Genomic DNA, 21,993 nt, shown 5'->3' on the forward strand with positions numbered 1-21,993 from the left:
TTGTAAATGAATATGCGTTCAATTGGGTTACGTTTGTATTTATTTTCTTCATGGGATAAAAAAATGCTTAGGAAAAAAGTGAAATCACCAAACCAGAATGACCCAAATCATAGTTCATTTATTACTCAGTGCATTTATTATTTTCTAGTGCTTTTCTGCGTTTTATCCTCGTCCATGCTCTTAAAGCAGTGATATATTTACATATGTAACAATCAAGATCTCTTTCAGAGACTTCCGCATTGTTTCGAGGGAACAATACATTCCGCGTCCTCACATTGGATTGTATGACAGAATCTGGGATCGGAGCCATCAAGCAAACCGTCCTCCCCATACAGAGACTTTCAATGCTCAGTTTCAGGCTCAGTTTGTTCAAAACAAATCCAGTGAAGTATCAGTATTAACATTCACTTTCATTGAGGCTAAATGCCGCGTCTGTTTTTCTGTCCTATTTAGCGCGTAATTAGTAACCAGTTGTCACAAGCAGCACTTGAATTGGATTAAAAGATCTTGCTCATTCAGATCTGATTGGACAAAGCTGTACAAAACACTTCCACCATTGGTTAACTGAGAGTCTCCTTCCATTTCCTTTGAAGACGTCTGAAGGCCAAACAGATGCTGAAGAAGCTGAAAACATTGAAACAGCAACTATATTTTAGACTGTAAGCCATCTCAAGTGGAGATAAGTCATTTTCTGTTGCGCCATTCATCACCGATCATGATTGAGGATCATAAAGGAAAAAGTCCAGTCAGAACTGTGATAAGCAGGAACACAGTGTCCCGTGTCTTGAATTTAGGTGCCGCTGAGCTGTGGGTTCGTCTCTGAGCAAACACTGCATTAGTGTGATTGGTTGGCAGATCGACATTACAAACCATCCCTTCACAACAAGACACACACTCCTGCAAGACAGAAGCAATACAATAAACTATGAATAAATGCATCCGAATTGTTTGATATTTTATGAATCTTATTATATGCATATTCAAAGTGACAAATGATCACAAAGTACTGAATCATTACTGACAATATTTTTCATATACTGTAAACAATATTTCAAACAATAAGTTTGTCCAGTTGTTCAACTTTCTCTAAATAAATGCAAATAAAAAAAAACATAAAAAATTGGGAGAAATGTTAAAACAAAATGATTATTATTCAGTAGAATTAAACAAAAATAATGATTTACTTAAACACATACCTATAATTAGTAAAGTACGAAAAACGAATTATAAATTTTGGAATGGCCTCTTAATTTTTTCCATGGCTCTACAGATGGACACTCACCAGGTGATGTGGGTTTTTGTGATGTCTGCAGCCTGCTAACCGGCATTCTTCAAGCGCTGCACATCTTTTGGTAACAGACTTAGTCTTCCCATTATGATTGAAGCGATGTATTGTCATACAGTATTGGGTATCTACGATGAAAGAACAGTATACACTGAGTCAATATCCTGGTTCAGTTCATATCCTAAACTGTTCAGTTTCAGCTATAATTTCCCAAAAAGAAGATTCCATTATATATCTGTGATCTATTGTAACAGAAAACAGAATGCAGAAAACAATGAATTCAACTGATTTAAAACTATAATTTCCAGATGGCTTGCCAAAATCTTTTTAATAATATATAATATATATTAATAATATATGGCTGTGTTTGTGATAAAGAAACACACTCACTCTGAGGGCACCACACATCCTCTGCCCAGCGATTACAGCTGTAGTTGTCTGTGGCTTGTTCACATGTAAAGCACTTGAAACTCTCGGGGTATGGAGTCGCTGTGCACACATAAACACTTACGGTTACGTTTTTAACAATGTTAGCATTATTACATTCATTAACTGTGTGTTGTATGCAAATAGGCTACGTTGATGTAAATTCAAATAAAAGTAAAACAAATAAATAAAACAATCACACACTCACTCTCTACAGCAGGCATGAGGTTGTAGAAGTCGATGTAGTCACTCATCACCATATCAAGTAGAAGCTGAATAAGAACAGTTACTAAGGCCAGATCTGTTGCCATGTTTAGAGACAGATAGTGACACCTAAAAATAAACAGTTAAAGATAAGATAAATGACTTCCTGTTATTGTTCAATGACGCCTTATTACAATTGTCACGACTGACAAACATTTGTCTGTCAGGACGAAGTGTCCCAATGCATCCTGGGTTTTTGGTATGCATGGAATATAACATTTGTTCTTTTGTGATAATAAACTGAATGCATAAAGTCACAAACATATCTATGGTTTTGGTTCTAGGTTTAAGTATCTATAATCTCAAACAGTAGGCTAGGCCATTGACATTCAAGTACTGAATCCACATGTCTTCCTGACGTCTGGCCACATAGTTGAAATGTCTTACGCTAAAAACCCTCTCTCACCTGCCCCTGGCATTTTAAGGAGCAGGAAGGCATGGTGACCTAAGACGTTAATCATTGAGATTGAACATACATTCTCAAAGAACTTTAACATGCACCAGCACTTGTTTCAGTCAATGTTTATTTACTTTTTGCATCTCACTTTAATGCAAACCTACGGTTAGATCACTCTTTTTAAATCATTACATTAGTAATTGAGTTGTTTATAAAAAAGACATTGTTAGCTTCTGAAGTATTTAACATCCGTTCTTCAATTTCCCTCCAGGATATAAATACTTCATCTTAGATAAAGCATGTGTTTTAAGCAAACAGATGAACGTCATTAATCTTGGGGCAGTGACATGCTGTGTCGGAGGGTCTCTGGAGATCACACATTTATAATGACTGACACCACAACAGCAATGAGCTACACTGACCCGGAGGTTAGAACACACACAGGGACCAGTGGTCTCAAGTCTTTTCAGCGTCTAACACAAGTGCTCTCAGGTCATATACCGGCTCGTGGTGGACATGTAGGAACTTGAAAGCAGTGTGTTAAGAGCGTAAAATGGTTGTTTGAATCTAACTCATGTAAAACTCACGCACGCACGCACGCACGTACGCACACACACACACATTGTGGACAGATTGTGTTAAATTTGCCATTATACTCGTGGCCTTTGATAATTGGACCATTTATATGCATTCTCTGAATGTAATTGTATTTCAGTGAAATTAATTCAATGAAAATGAGTTGCGGAGGTCAGCTGCCATCTGACTGGTTTGGGAACCAAAGTAGAGGCCTTTCTATTGCTTCAGTGATCTGTGAAGCCACCTGAATAACCAACACTGCATGGAAGTTAACCATAGTAACCTATTTCTTTAAAAACAGATTTAAGAGCCTCTAACCCCTTAATAGTGTTTCCTGTTACAGTGTATGATGTCTGTCGATACGTTCAAAAGATTTGCTCAAAACAAGTCTGTAAATATCAGTAATCTTCCCATATAAAATATAATAAAAAAATACAAAACTTTTACAAAATAATTATCGGACAGAGAATGCGAAAACATTCATTACATTTTTCACAAATGAGCTAAAATGAATACAAAATGAATACAATTAAGGAAACAGAGACTTACCTTTGGTTTGTAAAACAAAGAGAATTTAGAGATCTACAGACAGATGTGCATTTATATAGTATGTATTCCTGCGCTAACTAATACTTTCAAAAGCAAAGGACAGAAAAAGCTTAGAAGTCATTTTTCATTTCAGCTCTGTCCCACAACAACAGCACAGAAATCACAGACCCCGACCTCCGGACAACCCCCGCTTTTGATTGGACAGCAGGTGCAGTTTGGGGGCGGAGCTTCTAGCCATTGTGTGAGGCCAACAGTCTGGTGTCAAGTCAGTCTAGCCCAAGTAATTACCATTCACACAAACACACTTAGCACCGCCCCCCAAACACACCCCCTCCTCATAACCTTAAACGAAAACCATCACTCTGCTAGATTACATGTAGATCCTGTATACACTGAAATGAGGAAATTACAAATTGATTTTTTGATGCAGAAGCAGATATCAATACTATAAATCCACTAAAGACATGAGGTGCTTGATTGTCTTTTAGGGGCAGCATTAGGGATGTCATGATATTAGATTTTGACCACAAGATTATCGTGGTCAAAAGATTTCAGCATAATGATAGTTTCGCGACATCCTCTTTTTTTTATATAAACAAATAATGAGAAAGATAGTTATATGTAGCATTAACACAGTTTCGATAATCCTATTATTATTATTTTTTTGTCAATACCGGCGACAACCCTAGGCAACATTGTGAATTGAGCTATTACTTTAAAATATCAAATTCTCGTGTAGAAAAGACTTCTAGGTTCTTAAAACAATAAAACGTTCTGACAAAAAATGGGTCTGAAAGTAATCCCAACGATTCCGTTCTCTCTATCTTTATCATTATAGTTGTGATGTGAACCCCGCTTATCTCCTAATGAAGAACGATTTTAAAAACTTTATAACGTTAACTATAAATATAATATAATGTGACCGGCTATTTATACTAAAATCATTTACCAGGCACGTAAAGCAACCAACAGCAGCAGAATATAAATTACAATACATTATGATGTGTGGCAGGAAGTTAGCAAATTTAAATTTATATATGCATCATAAAAACAATGAAAAGACTTTTGGTGGCCTGTGAGCGTAAACCTGCACAACAGGGTTTGATGCGGGTCGAGAAAGTTTTACTACAGATATCTTTCAAGTCATATCAGATGAATAAAGCTGCTTATTATTTTAGAAAAGACAACTATCACCTTTATTAACCCAACTGTTAAATTTGACTCAGACTGCTGACATGTGAAAATAAGTTCTTTTTTAAACTGCCACTGTGTCAAACTGTAATATTATGGCCTTATGCCAATCCTAAAACCCCCACATAAGATGCTGCATGTGAGAACACAGTGAAATATATCAATGAAATATAAGAAACTGCTCATATACTGTATCTCCCTCAAGGCTGCGATAGTGAATATACAGCTGTGAAATCTTCACGTCTTGTGTAAATACACAGTGAGTTTTAGTGCATCCTTTGAGGTTTACCAGTCTGATGCTGATGTGCTGACAGGCTTAGAATTGAATTACAGGAATGTTCCCAGACTACCCAAAGCACTTAAAAACCTCAAAATGGTGGATCATCCTTTAATAAGTGCCAAATAAAAACTCACTTATGATATTGTGAAATAAATTCCTGAGAGTTTCAACGTCTGGTTTAGTCTTGAACAGGATGGCTTGGTGTTTCTTATTTAAGTCTGTGGGTCTCAAGCTCCGATGAAATTTGTATGCTATCATGTATATATTATTGCACACTTCAGTTCTCAGTCTGATTTAATCCACCCTGACAAATGTGAAAACTGAGCAAATGTTCTTTAAACTGATTTTGGTGAAGAATGCAGACCCTCCACCTCACGGATGTGTCTCGCCTTAAGGGAAACAGCAGAATTCAAAACAAAGAGGCTTAACAGGACTTGTAAGAAACGTCAGAGAGACAAATTGTTATGATTTTAGGGTCTTCAACTTCTTGCTAGTAAAACAGCTTTCTATTTTATTAGTTATCCTCCTAAAAAAAACAGACCTCACAGTGTTTTAAACAGCAAATAAAAAAGCAACAATTCAGTCGTTTAAGTGACATTAAAATGTGGTGGTTCATGGTAAACCACATGAGAACAAAAAATAATTAATTTGGAATTACAATACCGTAGGTGTCTTATCTTATGTTACTTGGGTAAGAATATAATTCATAATTCATAGCCAAAGGGACTGAAATTATTCCATCTTGTGCAGGATTGTATAATGTTCGTAAACATTAATAACACACCAAGTCCTACATTTTAAAAGGAACACTCACTGTTAATAGCTTTTTAACCACACAAGTCATTGTTGGCAGATTTAATGCCCTGTTTTGAAACCAGGAGATGTGAGAGAAATCCAGAATACTTGATGTGCTCTTCTTCTCTATGTGCTGATAGACACGCCCTTCTCAAGAGCTAATGGGCTTTTCTCGTGCCCTGAGGACCAATAGCTGTTCAATGTATTCATTTCTTTAATGAATATTATACAGTGGGCTATTTTTGAGGTTACAATTCAAAAATTAGGCCAAATGTGAACAAGATGTCAGAAATTTGATTTAGAAGACCAATTTGTACATACCATCTTCATAAAATACATTCATCCCTAACTGTACCAAGAAGGATATTTCTTATGTTTCTGAAATCCCATCTCTCCAGAATGTCATTTTAAGTATACAGTATAATATAAAACCACTTTGTCTTGACATGAAGGGGAAGAAAAAACAGTCCCACAGTTCACATGGAAGCACCTGCATAGTGCTACCCAGATCCTGACAAGTCGAGTGAAAAATGCTTAAGCCCACATGTCATGTTGAAATATTTAAGCACTTGAAATATTGCAAGGAGAAGAAAAATAAGCCAAAAGGATCCAAACGTCTAGGGTTCCATTAAAAAAAAGATAAAAAGGATCACATTAAATGGTAAACATGACACCAATGCCACATGGTAATTTGTGCATATTTGCCCAAACTCATCACACGGCAACACCATAAAAACAATCAAAATGTTTCAGTTACCTGAGATTTCCTCTCCAATTCAGCAAAATGTAGGGCCAACGGATGCACTTTGCCTCTCTTCAGTCCTTTTTCTTTTTCAAGCAACAGCTGATAAAAATGCTTAGGTAACCACACAAATAAAACCAATCCAAAATGCTGACTAAACAAGCATTATATGTACCATCAGCCTACAGGAATTCCTACACGATCTGACCACATTGTCTTTGTCTTACATTAGTCATTGAATGCTTAGGTATGAGTCCACCTTCACAGGAAGTCATGGTGTCATAAAAGCACCAGGTCAGGGATATAAAATCAAGGGGGATATTTGTGGCGGCTTTTATGGCTTTGTTGTGATTGGTCCCCTTGTGCTCATTTATCAATGCTGACCAGCACACAGACATGTCAGCTGTAAAATACAAAGGCCCTAAGGACAATACAAGAGCACTAGAGCAAATCAACTCTGTGGTTTTACAAACAATTTCTTGGTATTTGGCATTTTTGATGATGGTTTAATTGAGCTTACTTAATGTAAGATAATGTAAAATCTTCTATAACCTTCCATGGCAATAGCAGTGAAAAACACATCAATGTCCATCAAGACTGTATTTAACTCAGGGAAAAAATTAAGGATTTTGAAACACGAGGTACTCAAAGCTATTCAAGAGGCACAGGTAAAGAATCAAATCTATTCATAGAGTAAATCCTTCCATTCGCTTTTTCCATGTGAGGATCAACACTGAACTAACAATCATTATATAAAACTGCCATTTAAAGATTCCATTAAATCCCTCAGGCTATCATGTGGATACAGGAGATGACGTACGGCAATAAATTTCGAATAATGTTGTGTTGTTACCCGATCAGGTCTAGTCAAGTTTAGTGAGATTTGTGTGGAAAATCCCTGAGGTGTGTATTTATGTGTTTGTGAGGAGGAGGGTCACATTGAGATAAGATTAAAAAGCAGCTTGTAGTGAATCATTTTCACTCACAGTGGATCATTTCCAGTTTCTGTGTAGGCACAAAATTTTAAGTCTTGGCTAAAAGCTATTAAACATTTCAACTTCTTTTGCTTAGGAAAGACTGTTCATTGAACACATGTTGACCAAACGGGCCATGTTGTCACAAGGTGCTATCTGTGACCCAGAACTAGACTTAAGTCTCACAATCTAATTCTGAAATAATGAGCAAATTTAGATTTTTAGCATTAATTTCACTGTGATTTCAATTTTTGACACAGTCTTCCTCTGTCAATATAAAAGTGATATTTCACTCAAAAAAAAATCCTGTCATGATTTACTAACTCTCATAATATTTCTAATCTGTGTGACTTTCTGTCTTCTGCACAACAGAAAATAAGATATTTTGAAGAAGTTCTATAAGCAAACAGCTGCAGTCCCATTGATTTGCATTGGTTTTGTGTCTATCCAATATAGGTGAATTAGTACCGCAATGTTCGATTACCAAATTTTCAAAATATCTTTCTTGTTCTGCAGAGGAAAGAAAGCCATGCAGGTTTGAAATGACAAGATATAATTATTTAATTAAACAGCTGAATCACATGTTTACACAAAACATCAACTCAAATTTCCCTTCAATATAGACATTTGTCGCAAAAGATGAAAAATGAAGAAACTCGCATGAATAATCAGGAGAAAAGGTCACACCGTTTGGCATCCGCAATGAACCGTAAAAAAGTGTTTCAGAAAGGGAACCTGAACATCTTACACTGCAATTTTAGGAGCTCAACAGCCACCCAAGTAAAATTACATGCGTCTCAAGTTTCGCTTTGGATTAGTTTTTTAGGCCTTTTCTTTTGCATTAATTACTTTTCTGGTACCTGACACCTAAAAGCAGCTTAAAAAGCTATTAGGAAGCTTTAATAACATGCTTTTGCGGTCTCAAACAGTTCTAGCTGACCAAGTCCATCCAACTACATAAATCTTCATAATTGGAACTGACAAATAATTGGGTCTTTATTCCTCAAAAAGGCCTCAAAGGGACAGTTCACCCAAAAGTGAAAATTCCATCATCATTTACTCACTGTCAGGTTTCCAAACCTGTATGAATGTCATAAACCAGAGATTTCATCCTCCATTTAATGCCATAGTAGGGAATATAAATACTATGGGAATCAATGGGGGATGAGATCTGTTTGGTTAATGACATTCTTTCAAATATCTTCCTATGTGTTTAGCAGAAGACATAAATGTCATAAAAACCTCACGATGAGTAAATGATGACAGAATTTTCATTTTTTGGTGAACTGTCCATTTGAGTTGGGTGAAAAAGATGGACTCACATTTTCGCACCTGAAAAAATTTGCATATTAGTTTAATCCTAAAATCACTTCATTCTCAATTGCTTAATGTTGAAATTATCTCTGCATCATCTCATTAAAAATCAGCCCTTCCCACACAGGGTTCATATGTTGATAAACTAACCCTTGAGTGTCCGCCTCTCTCATTACATGGGGGTGAGAGACCGGGGTCTGTTTAATTGGCCAACTGATTACACCGCGTACACTCTCTTGCTCCTCCCGTTCTCTAGCAGACTCTCTGAAGCCTTCCTGTTCTCTGGCCTGTGGGTTCAGGGGGATCAGAGCCCCAGAACAACGGCTTCCTTTGTGTGCTTCACTGGGCTGAGAAATGGAGATGAGCTTGTCCATTTGCCTCTGAGGCCACAGAGAGGGCTAGATGAGGCCCTGGGAGAAAAGGGGGCTCAGGTATCACTACCGGCAGTTGAAGCATATGGCTCGGAGTTGACATCTAAGACTATGTCTAGAAAAATCCAGGATTGCGTGCCTATACTGCTGGTATACTGCTTACATATGTAAAGATTTGTCTCACATGGAACTGATAACATTTTTGATGTGAAGTTGATCCGTGTCTCAGTGTCTAATGCATGGCCCAACAAAAGATTTTTTAAATCTTAAGAGTTTCAAACTGTGAGAGACCACAAACAAGAGGACAAAAAATCTTAGATTTAATCTAAGTTTTTGCTCCGATAATATGTGGTGCCCCGTAATATGATGAAGACAGCAGCCCGGACACAAACAGATTTTTTTTCTCGAAACTTCAGAATGCGTTTTTATTATTTCACTGTATGTTTATTGCAGGTGTTAGTATACTGTATAATTGTACATACTGTATAACATTTTATGTGATTTTAAAAGTATTATTTCCTGTATTGTTGAGAAATTTCTCAAGCAGCGGCGTCTAAAGCATTTAAGTGACACAGTGACAGCCAGTGTTGGGTAAGTTACTCTGCAAAAGTAATTAATTACTAGTTACTCATTACATATTCAATAGTGTAATTAGATTACTGTCCAAATTACTCTGTCCAAAAAGTATTTAGTTACTCATTACTAATTACTTTCTATATCATACATCAAGCTTAGTTAAGTGATTCAAGGATAGACATGAAACGGCTTATTTAATTAATTCAAATAAATAATATTATTAACTGACCAAAGTATTACAAATCTGAGAATTATACATTAAAGCACAGATTTTAAAGTAAAACTTTGAATTTTGATGTCAATTACACTATTACACACGCATATATTTCACAAAGTATTTAGTTTAATTACATCAAAAGTAACTGTAATTAAATTACAGAAACTAATTACTTAGTAACTAGTTACACCCAACACTGGTGACAGCACTAGATGTTATTTTATTGCAACTTTCAAATATTGTTGCATTTATGTCTTCACAGTAATTAATAATGAATCCAAAAACAGTCATGACATCATCACCTGAAAGAGTCCACTGGCTTCATTAGCTGCACTGGACCTATTTTTTCTGTTCTACCTTAAAGCATCAGCACACTCGGACTCCTTTGTAATGCGTTTGACAGAAATTTGACGTATAAAAGAAAAGGGTTTGGTTGAAGTCATGACTATGCTTGTTGAGCTTCTGTCAGCTGGCTTTCTGATTGGGTATCGTTTTGTTCCACGTGACAATCAAAAGCCTTTGTCCTCTGGGTTTACCCCACATATCAGGATTTCTGTAAATATATTATAAATATTGTAAATATTCCAAATGTTTATGCGGTTAGGGTGGCTCCATTCTTCTTCCGATCAGGTTCATTCACTCACACACATCACACCAGAGGAAGATCTGATCAAATAATCTGTAGAGCCGTTTAAGATCATCGGGACTCTACCTGGGATTGTCGGAAGGGGAGAAATCAGGCCAATAATCTTTTGGTGAGGCCCCGGCATTAGCTGCATTCTCTAACATTCTCTCTCAGCTTGATTGATTGAGCCTAAAATAACAGTGCCTGCTTCGATTTAAGTCAATTGTTCAGGCCACCCGCAGGTGTAAAGTTTTACTCTTTCACAACAGCAGCAGAGGTATAAGATTGGCTTATTTTTGCTGCAGCAATTAACTCTAATTTGTGTCGGCATCATGTTCTCTTGCCAATCTTAAACGCTTTATTTTACACCTTAGTTGGGGCGTAAAGAGGCATTTACATAAAATGTAAATATGTATTTGACTATTTATAACACACTAAAGAAAAAACTCATAGTTCGTTTGATGTGAAAAGCAGTGATTTGTTTAGTCACTGTGCTTTAGAATAGAATATGTTTTTTTTTTTGTTGAGTCATTTTGGCTAGTTACAAATGCAATTCCAAACAGTTTAATACAAGAAGAAAATCCTTAAGGCAACAATTGCATGCTGCAACTCTAGTGCATTTTTTTTTTTACAATGTAAATCAATAATTAATTTGCCTCTTGAAAGCACTAAGCTTTTACACATTACAATATACACAGTACTTAAGGATAATATACCACATTTACCAGCTATTGCATTATTGCAAGTTATTGGCTGAAAGACAATAAGTGCTTGATTGATCCAATGAAATTGGGAGATCTGCAGAGAAACAAAAGATATAAAAAAAGAGAACAGATACGCCAGAACACTTTACTTTCCTTAAACACACCGCTTCTCTAATCAGTAAGGCATAAATTACTTTTTGCTTCACTGGGGTTACAAGCCATCTAGCCAATGCAAGAAAACACATTAAAACCCCATATTGTTCGGAAAATAGTGTAAAAATGTTCACACCAAACGGGAATTAAGCGATTTGCACGAGTAAATGACATACAAGTCAATGCAAAGACGTGAACTGACGTGAACTCGCGGCAGGCGGTGCGAATGACGCAAATCGGGCGGCCGAGCAAGTGGAAAAACTCGATCAAGAAATTCGCACAAAGAGCTCATTGACACCTACTGTTTGACAGGTCCGGACGCATAAAGACACTTACCTTTGCGTCACTCACGCGAAAATAACGAACTTTTTCTGTGAGTAATAAAGAGCAGGGAACGCGATTGTTTGTGTTTAATGTGAACACAGCATAAGAATGTACAAACTTTGTACAAAAAAAAAAATGTACTCACCCTCAATCCAGTATTAGTTTCTTTCAACCGCAGAACACAAAAGAAGATATTTTGAAGAATTTTTGTAACTTAATAACGACGGTACCAATTGACTTGCATTGATTTTGTGTCTTTACAATTGAAGTGAATGGGTACCACCGTTGTTTGGTCACCAACAATCTTCAAAATATATTTTACAAGCAGGTTGGAAATGTCATGAGGGTGAGTAAAATCATGACAGATTTTTTGGGTTAAGTATCCCTTTAACAGAACCTATTGAGCCAATTCATTAAATGGCCGATTTAAGGGTCTGAATCATTTCATTTTGTAAAGTTACTCTAGTTACTCATCCAGAACTTTTCCATTGGTGTTTAATTAACTGGGCAGAGTTCTTTATCTAAACACACACTGGGATCAAACGTCCAGATCTAAGTGCCTATTACCTCAGTCTGTACTGTCGTCGTAGTTGATTTGAGGGTGAGGATCTAATCTCCAGAGATGATGAGAGATTGAGTTCTTATCCAAAGTGCTCTTGTCAGGTTAAGATTAAATAGAAACCCTTTAGCTGTCTCACCTGGGACTTTGGCCAAGGTTGGCTGAATAGAGATGCCTGGACATTTATTCTGTGAGAAGGAACAGTAAGCTCCAACTCTTCTCCCTGCATTCTCAGGATTTGATGAGGATTACAGCACTATTATTGAAGTGAGCAATGGGAAGGAATGCAATCTGTGCTAAGAGCTATAATGCCACGGAGGTCACGGGCAGTTGACGTGAGGGATGAGAAAAAAAGTAGAAATGCAGAAGTAAAATGTGGCCTGATGGCTACTGTTTGCTAAGCACGCAGACCTTGTTGATAAAGTATGTGTCCTAACCCCAAGAAAAATCCCTCAGAACAGTACAGCATTGGGCCCAGTTTTACAGACAAGGTTTAAGATTTGTGCCAGTCTAAAAAAAAGTTTGAGCTGTCTTAACTGAAAATAAATAGCTCTTACATATCTTAAAATATGTCATTGCGATCATTTTGTCTGGAGATGCACATCATTAATGGAAGCTTTAGCGTAAATTCTACTGGAAAGACCGTAATGCTATGTCATCCATTCATAAAGATCTAGTTATACAATCACAGCTCGACACCAAGTATGAAACCCGTGCAAGCGAAGAGAGCTAAATCCTCTGCTTCATCATTTCCGCCTTCCCATAGCCTTGAACCAGAAATTTCAAATGGGCAGCTCTTAAAAGCTATCAAAGGACTTACTGTAACTGATAAAAGCTTTGAAAAAAGCCTGGGAGTGTTTGAGACTGCCTTCACCACACATGAACCTGGATTACATGATACCTCGACGTCATCAGAGTTTCTCCGATTGGCCCATGTCTCCCTTCACATCCCCAGCCATGCCGATTGTTGCTCCATCCATGTTCCAAGTCACACCTGAGCCAGCAGCTACGCCTCATTATAATCTATCCACGGCTGTTTCCACGCAAAGTTTCGGTAGGCTATTTTTTCCACCCACTGCGGTCACCGTGTTCTCGAAAATCAGATCTGAAATAATCCATGGTAAGGACATTAATTTGGATGCGTTACTGCTCCCATCGCCAGCAATTGATCGTCAAATGGTTGATTGTGGCGAAGTAGCTGTCTCAAAAACTTCAGATCCAGGACTCCAACGCAATCTTTAGTTCAGTGAATTTGTCATAGCCTGTGGTATTTTCTGAAATATCATGTGTCAAACCTCCCCCAAACACAGGGAAGAACTCAATCTCTATTTGGCTATGCTAGCAGATTTTAAATCAAAGATACTGAGGGATTTGTTCCACGAATATCACAAGTAATTCTCTGGAAAATCGGCTTTCTTTATCATGCTTTTCAACATTAGGGTGGACTGGTCCATGACTGAACTTCTGTTCCATCACTTCGGCAGTCAATGAACCCTGGTCTGCGCGGTGTGCAGCTCACATGGACACTCCTCACTTCTCTGCCCCAAATCCTTCACCACACAATTTCCACGCTCGGTCCATGGTGCTGACTCTCCTTACGTCCCACTCGATGTAAAAGGCCATCCCATAATTGAATTTTACGGCATTCCTCCATGCAATAATTTCAAAGAATCTGCAAATAATTAATCTTGATGTAAATTCTCACATGTTTGGAGCTTCTGCAAAGACCCTCACCTGAAATCCATCTGCCCAAGACACTTCAGACCTACGAAGCAAGGTAAGAAAGATTCTGAATCACCACCCCTCCACCCCAATTAATATAGAAACTCTCTGCAGTTTCCTTTCATCCCACGATTCTTTCTTCGTGGATTACTTACGAACTGGGCTCTCTCAAGCATTTCGGGTTGGCGTTCTTTCTCTCCTGTCTACATCTTATGTTGCTTGTAATCTTCAGTCTGCTTTAGCCAAATTTGATGTGGTTTTTGACCTGTTAGCTAAAGAAACCTATAAAGAATACCTCATTGGCGCTTTTTTTGCTGCTCTACTTTTTTACCCGTTTCGAGTCTACATGTAAATATTCAGGGAAAAAACGCTTGATATTCAAAATGTCTTCACCCCACTCTGACAGTGTCGCGAGCGTCAACGAATGCATTCCCTCCACACCTTTCTCGCTCTACTATGCTTCACTTGACGATGCTATTCACCTAATTAAGTTAGCAGGACGCGGTTCTTGGCTAACAAAAGCAGACACAACAGATGCGTTAAAAATTATTCCTATACACCCTTCCGATTGGCCACATTTGGATGTTAAATGATACTCTTTACATTATTTCGCAGTGAGACTATCTTTTGGCTGTAGAAATAGTCAGCATATTTTCAATTGCCGGAAGAACTGTGTTGGATTTTGCTGAAAATATGCAAACTCTCTTTCGTGCTACATCAACTCGACGATTTTTTGCTAGTCAACTTTCCCTCTCCCCACAGCTCAGTGCATGTCTTTTGCAAATTAAGTGTTCCACTTTCAAACGAGAAAACTGTCGGCCATTCTAAATGTCTCGAATTCCTTTGCATTATTCTCGATTCAGTGAAGATGCAAGCCTCTCTCCCAAATGCGAAACTCCTTAGAGTTAGATCCATAATAAATTCCATCCTTGACCTACGTACTGTTTCCAACTGTGACATGCTCTCGTGGGGCATCCTAATTTCGCAATGAGAATTATCCCGCAATGTCACTCGTTTATCTCCCACTTGCTGAATTTGGCTGACTCCGCTGATCTCCTCTCAGACATGGTCCATCTAGATGAAAGGTGCATATCAGACCTTAGATTTTAGTCGCAGCTGCTTAGCAGTTGGAATGGCATCTCCTTCTTCTACAATGACATTTCTGGATATTCCAATACTTTTGATCTGTTTACCAATGCAGCTCCTTCCGTCGGTTTTGGGGGGTATCTTCAAGGACAGTGGAGAAATTACCTTTCGAATTCTAGTCCCTAACACCCATTTCTACTTCAACCACTCTCTACGAATTAAAACTTGGCATCGTAGCTAGCGTTCTCTGTGGCTCGAATTGGTCACGTTATCGCATTATCATGAATTGTGACAATGTGGCCACAGTCAAAATAATAAATAAAGGTCAATCCCATTACCAAGCCAGCATGTCTATCCTTAGATGTCTAATGTGGCAATCTGTAATCAATGATTTCAATCTCCCAAATTAATAACATGTTTTGCCCCTATTCATCAATGGTATGTTATCTTAAATTACGACCTTATCACCTGCTGCGGTGCTGAAATATTCCTTCATGATCAGTTGATCTTAGAGGCATTACAGCACTTCTAACTGCCGAATGTGGCATAACTTAATACAGCTTCCATAGCATTCTCCTTAGAATTCCAGTAAAGGTTAGAGAGTTCCACGATATCATTGCCTATCAAGGATCTTTTATAACTTAGCCTTACGTGGCTTATCTTACTATTATGATTTGTATGTCGTCATCACCGTTACTCTCTCAAGACCTATTGCAGCCCCATACTCATAGTATATCATGCCCTTTCATTTTAAAATTACCTAAGGGACCTATAATGTCCAATGTCAATAGGTTTTCACTTCTACGTCTAACGTGGCATCCCTCAATTGGTCTTATGGCTCTTTAGTTTTGCTTTCGCGACTTTATTCGATGCCCATAAGTATTCTTTGACTCATATTCTCCCGCTACATCCACGCTATCTTTCAAGCTGTCAATTCCTTATAAAACTCGATCTTCTGTTTTATTTCAGAATCTTGACCATATAGTACGCCAAAGATCGGTTCGATGTCCTTCAACTTCTTTTGGGGGTTGGGTCGATCCCTGCCTTCATCATCAGGCAGGCATTACACAGGACTTGGATGAAGGATGGGTCTTTCTGGTAGAAATATTTTTATCTAAAGCATTTTAATAAAAGCAAATAAAATATTAAAATTAATCTAAGGCATAGTCCTGGGCTTAAACTAAGCCTTGTCTGGGAAACTGGGCCTTGGAGTTTGGAGCACTTAATTTTGTTGTGTTACACAAGAAAACAGCATGTTTTGAGTGACATTACAGTGGCAAGCAGACTGGCAGGAATTCTTATCTATTTTACGACATTGCTAATTCATACAATCTGAATCGTGTAAGTAGAAAACACTAAAATAAAGCCCCAGCCCTAACTGTGTAAATCACGTGTTGGCATCTTCCATAATTCGCATTAACTCTTTTTTTGCAGTCAAAAGCCACCTTAAGTGAGCCTAAAACATTTAGATTATTAAGCATCTTTTTTCAAAATTTGGTATTTCCACTATTCGTTTTTAATGCGTTACTTAAAAATGTGCATAAAAAGTGACGGAAATATAGTTCTACCAGAAAGACTCAGGAGGCAAGATAACGTAACAATGAACATTTATTAAACAACTGATCAGCAAAATATTATATGATACAGTTATTTGGCGTAGGCCCAGTCCGTATAATATCCGGTATAGTCTGTTCTAAACAAATTCTTTAAATAAATGTTTGATTGTTTTTTAGTGCATTAATGTTTCGCTGCACCCTTGTTAACCACCTGGTGTCATCCCCACATGCACCAACGCGCAAACACATACACGTGTGTGCGATTTGACTATCAGTCGACTATAGACAAGACGTTACAATTCTGATTCGAGTATGTAAATCCTAAATTTAGGACACCCCCAATGATTGGTTAGATCTATAAGTACTAAGTGAAGAAACAGAGTCTTCCCAGCAGAACTTACGCTGCAGCTTACATCTACTGACGCAAAAGGAAATTGTACTAAAACTATTTTACTAAACCTCGTAAAATTGGTACGAAGTGCTTTGAGATTGTGTTTGTGGTAACGTTCAACTTTGTTGTATTGACTAAATAAAAACATGGGTGATTTCTGATATACATCTTAAAGAAAAAATGTTTAACTACAGAAAACAAGTCAACTTCCTTTTTCAAAATGCTTCCCCTAAACATTATAGTTGCATTAAATTCAAAACCCATCAAGGGTGCACGTGCAGTTTGAATAGTCACAATGCTTCTGAATTTTTTTATGAATTAAAACAGAAGCCAAAATGTTTTAGGAGAATTGGAGGCTGTGAGAATTAACAAATAACAGTCATAAAAGTAGGCCTATTCTACAACATATACAATGAGTTGATTTAAGATACTCCATTAATGCTTCCTTTTACTTTTGGAGATAAAAGAGTATGTGACTCTTATCAATGACGCTGGGAACCACTATTGTTTAAGTGACCTTGAGGGCAAGAGCAGGTGACCCTTCCCAGTCATTCTACTCAGTCACATTGTGATAGTTTAGACAAGTGCCCAGGGTCAGGCTTATCTCCACGCTTGACCATCCACAGTCATTTTATAGGCTAAATGTTCACCTGCCCACAGTCCCACATTACTGAACCAAATCACAGCTTATGTTTTCAGCTACCGGTTCCACTGTAAAAATTGACTGTTTGAAGTCAGCCATGATTCATTTATTTCACAAGCAAAAGTGATAAATACTAAGATAAAAAGTGTTTTATTTGGTCATGTGATCTCAACATGTCTGGTCCCATGAGGCGACCCACACCATTTACAATACAGTAAACCAATTTTCATTATAGGTTACTGATGTGACTCCTCAACTCATGTGCATGCAAAATATCTGCAACATGAAAAAACTATCCACTTCAGGAAGCAATCTAAAAATAGCAACTTTTTTAACTATCGAAAACCGTCTCCTTGCACCAGGATGTATTGGTCTTAACATGCCCACAATGAGGCAGGGACTTTCAGGTTAGTAGTTAAAAAATACAAGTCAGAACCTTTCCACAAATCAAGATGGCATGTTTGCATCATACTTGAACATGACATAACCAGAATCATGTCATAGCATTCAACAGCAGGTAAGTCACTGTACAGGATAGCCTACTCGTGAGCACCCTTTGCTAGTCAAATGTAAAGAGATTCATTTAATGATAGACTAGACAAATAGCTGAACTCTTACGCAGTGTAAGCACCACTTCAGCGTGTAAAACAACCCTGTGTTTAAAGTACATGCAAACACATATTAAGCAAAAATCTTCGAACAGCATCTATAAAGGTGGAAAAAATTTCCAGATGCTTTTAAGACTTTATTATTAATTAATTAATTCAATTATATATATATATATATATATAGCACTTTTCACAATGTGCATTGGTTCAAGGTTTCCAGTTTTACAGGAGAAAGTAAGAAAGACAGAAAAACACAGAAAAGGTCAAACACTGCACAGTGCATGGTGTTCATTCATAGACCAAGCACGCTCAGTAAATAATTTCTAATAAATTATATTCCTAACGCACACTTTTTAAAGAACACACAAAGTAGATTCAACTTTACAATTTCAGATTATTATGTTGATAAGAGTCAGCACAGAGCAGGTAAGGTCAGTCAACAACAGCTGTGACTTCTAAACATCTTACATCATTACATCATCAAGATCTCTCGCCATCTGACTCACTTTAATAGGAAACAGACCGTCTGAATCAAAGAGGACAAGCAAACAAGGCTCCACTCTCCGTGTAAGTGATAAAAACATAATCGGTGTTATGCGGCCACTCTTAAAATTCCATAGTAATTGCTTAGATTTGAAGATGGAGTCAGTTAATGACTTGATGAGACAGAAGCAGTCGAGTCATGTGGCTCTGTTCCAAACAGGTTTTTGCAGAACATAACAAGCAAACTGTTGACTAATAATGTCTAGAGAAAAGGATTCATTTGTGTTCACAGCTGCAGGCGTATAGTTTCTTGCAATTACACACTCCTTTGAATTATAATAACTGTGCATTTAAATTATAATAATGCAGCCATCTATTGATATAATTGATATTGATGTACTGTAAATAACAGGTCAGGAAAATTTTATGAGATGAAGAAGTTAAATATTTTTTTTACTTGCACATTCACTTACTGTATGTCAATACTGTATATTTTACTATTGTTCCACTCTACAAAATACATAAAGTCTAGGCCAAAAATATGTCCTTTTTTATTCAAATATATTAATAAAGATGTATTAAACACTTTGTTTGTTTGACTATTCGTGTTGGATAGTTGCACTTCGGGTATACACTAAAGCTTAGCTTTGAGCAGAATTTAGGGAGGCTTGTCAGAATGCCATCTCAATCTTACTACCCAAGACAGAAACAACTAAATATTAATAATAGTCACTGTACAGTATGCGGTAGTTCCATTTTTTATGGTCCTTTATCTATGCATTTATTCTGAATAAAACCCATATTTCTTGATATTGGTCAAAAGTTTACTGAATTTGATATAAAACAAATCATCATTGTATATTATAATAATCATAATCTTTAAAATAGCTATAAAACTACATACAAGTAAGTATGTTTGATCTGTCAGCCCATAGGACACATGTGCAATTTGTCAAATACCCAAATACAAATTACGGTTACACTTTATATTAAGGTACATACATTCGTCATTAACTACTTGCTTATTAACATGCATATTGGTTGTATATTAGTATGTCTACATATTAAGAAATAGTTTATTTTAAGAATACACATTTAACTGAATTAAGCTGTTTTAGAGATTTTCCCCATATAAACAGAAAAATGTTCCAAAAAAAATGGGAAAACCATGTAATTTTACACGAAAAACACTTATTTTTACGTCATATTTCTGGCCCCCAATTTTTGAAATAAATACACCGAAAATTTCAGAAACATTTGAATAGACTGCATAACACACAAAGACCGCACATGTACAAGAGAAACAGAGAAAACCATGTTTTTTTCTTACATTACAGAATATTCTTTGGATCTCAGCTGCCAAAAAATTTCAGGGTTTTTTTTACAGTTTTTTTTACAGGTTATGTAAAAGCAGCAAAAAAAATATTTCCTATGCTACAAGGCACAGTACATTAAACTTGATTGAATGAGATTAGAATAGATAAAGGAATCCAAAGGATTTTTTGTTTGGCTGTGTGGTTCTATACAACCCTGTAGCATCCACAGAACCTTCACATACAGTACACATTTTATATCGTGCAATGTAAAGGATCTAAACTGTAAAAAGTAAAATATATATATATATATTTTAAAACCTACAACTAAATGGTCCTTTTACAGACCAACAACGTCTCTTTAATGGCATCACTGGGAGTCCCTTTTAGCAGCATTATTTTTAACAGTGTTGAAACAGTGAAGCATTCAATCTTTGGGTTCAGCGAGGCATACTGCACTTCAGGGTTTGAATGACTGGACATGACCTGCATGCTCATCTCTTGTGGGCTCAACTACACACAGTTAATGACAGTCAGGCAGACTCTCGATTGCACAGGTACATACCAGCTGACAGCTGAATCTGATCCCGACCGTCCCGGGAAAGAGCGAGCTTTCACTGACAGACTAATGGAAGCCCTCTCATACCACCGAGACTGCTTCTTTGGCTACATCAAAGACCGCAATCCTGCCTGTGATCAACTAGTGTCCTCCAGTTCTACATGAGAGAGGAGATGAGTGACAGCTGAGGTAAGAGGAGAGGAGGGGCTCTCTTTCACTCCTCAGCACCTTAACAAAATTACAGATGGCAAAGATATGCATAATGGACGGAGGGTATGTGGTGATCACATCGAAGACAATTATAATATTTTTCGGGGGGAACAAGACATGTGATGATAATTGGTTTGCAGAGGAATAATCCCAGGTACACAGTTGTAGCAGTTGTGATATGATTGTGATATCAAAAACTTTTTTTAAACTTAAAAAGCAGTTGCACAAGATGGGTTTTGTTTCTTCCACACATAACTTAACATAAAGGTAAAGGTTTCTTTTTTTCGATTAAAATAAATATTGCAGGTGGATCAGTGTTTGCCATCTCCTGTCATGACTCTTTGAATAATTTAAAATCTTTAAAATAAATGAATAATTTAAAGATTACGGATGTTGTCACACTGTAGACTTTTTTGCTGACTTAAACTTTAAGAACAATCAAACTTCCTTTAAAAGCCCTTGCAATGTAACATTTTAAGCTCTGAGGTGTTTAAATTACTTATTAAAAACTTATTTTTAGCCTGTAATTTACAGCAATTCAAGTAAAAGTTGATGAAAAAATACTTAGCTAGTATGCTTATGTACTTAGAAAATAGCACAAACATTTTCACAACTGCATTCCATATTTCATTCAGACTTTATAAAGTTGCTCACTCTGAAAAATAGTCACCAATGACAACTAGCCCTGGTCTCGAGACAATCTCAAAATTCTTTCGTCTTTTTCATTGACTAAATATCTTTCAAGGATGCAAACAAAGCTTTGTTTCTTTTGAAGGCAGGTTAGATCATACGAACATCATGTACAAACGTGTATTGATGTGCGTGTATTGGTTTGGTGTTGGACAAGGAGTTTAAAAAACAAACTCAAATCACACTTACCGTCGACTTCTGCAGAAATGAAATCACAGCCTCTGTATCCGAAGGTCACCAACCTTCTGTAATCTGATCTGACAGACCATCAACTCTTTAAGCAATGAAGAAGTTTTTGCGTTGTAGTTTGCGAGGCGTTTGAGCGTCACAAAACACTGTCTTTGATTGGTCGATTGGGTGCGGACGTCAGGGCTTCAACTCCAGGATCGCGCACATTACTTCCTTTATTA

At 37.1% G+C, this 21,993-nt stretch overlaps 1 protein-coding gene across 3 annotated transcripts; it reads right to left on the minus strand.

Moving 5' to 3' along the window:
• Window positions 1–113: 113 nt before the first annotated feature.
• lypd6b (LY6/PLAUR domain containing 6B) lies at window positions 114–21,907 on the minus strand. Of its 3 annotated transcripts, XM_056755567.1 has the most exons (6): window positions 21,773–21,888; window positions 20,690–20,840; window positions 1,920–2,044; window positions 1,676–1,774; window positions 1,283–1,413; window positions 114–897 (listed from the first exon to the last, which is right to left on the minus strand). In XM_056755567.1, the coding sequence occupies exons 3-6, from the start codon at window positions 2,020–2,022 to the stop codon at window positions 727–729; spliced, it is 504 nt and encodes a 167-aa protein (XP_056611545.1). In that variant the 5' UTR covers window positions 2,023–2,044; window positions 20,690–20,840; window positions 21,773–21,888; the 3' UTR covers window positions 114–726. The 3 variants fall into 3 exon arrangements, with proteins under 3 accessions (XP_056611545.1, XP_056611546.1, XP_056611547.1); XM_056755568.1 differs by lacking the exon at window positions 20,690–20,840 and having other exon boundaries at window positions 21,773–21,907; XM_056755569.1 differs by lacking the exons at window positions 20,690–20,840; window positions 21,773–21,888 and adding an exon at window positions 3,498–3,630.
• Window positions 21,908–21,993: the final 86 nt, after the last annotated feature.

Source organism: Triplophysa dalaica, chromosome 8, assembly GCF_015846415.1.
Source record: "Triplophysa dalaica isolate WHDGS20190420 chromosome 8, ASM1584641v1, whole genome shotgun sequence".
NCBI lineage: Eukaryota > Metazoa > Chordata > Actinopteri > Cypriniformes > Nemacheilidae > Triplophysa > Triplophysa dalaica.

Coding starts and splice junctions, on each gene's coding strand:
- lypd6b (XM_056755568.1), bottom strand. CDS start 2,022: ATGGCAACAGATCTGGCCTTAGTAACTGTTCTTATTCAGCTTCTACTT. Junction 1,414..1,675: donor GGATGTGTGGTGCCCTCAGA/GTGAGTGTGTTT, acceptor CTTTCATCGTAG/ATACCCAATACTGTATGACA. Junction 898..1,282: donor ACAAAAACCCACATCACCTG/GTGAGTGTCCAT, acceptor TCTGTCTTGCAG/GAGTGTGTGTCTTGTTGTGA.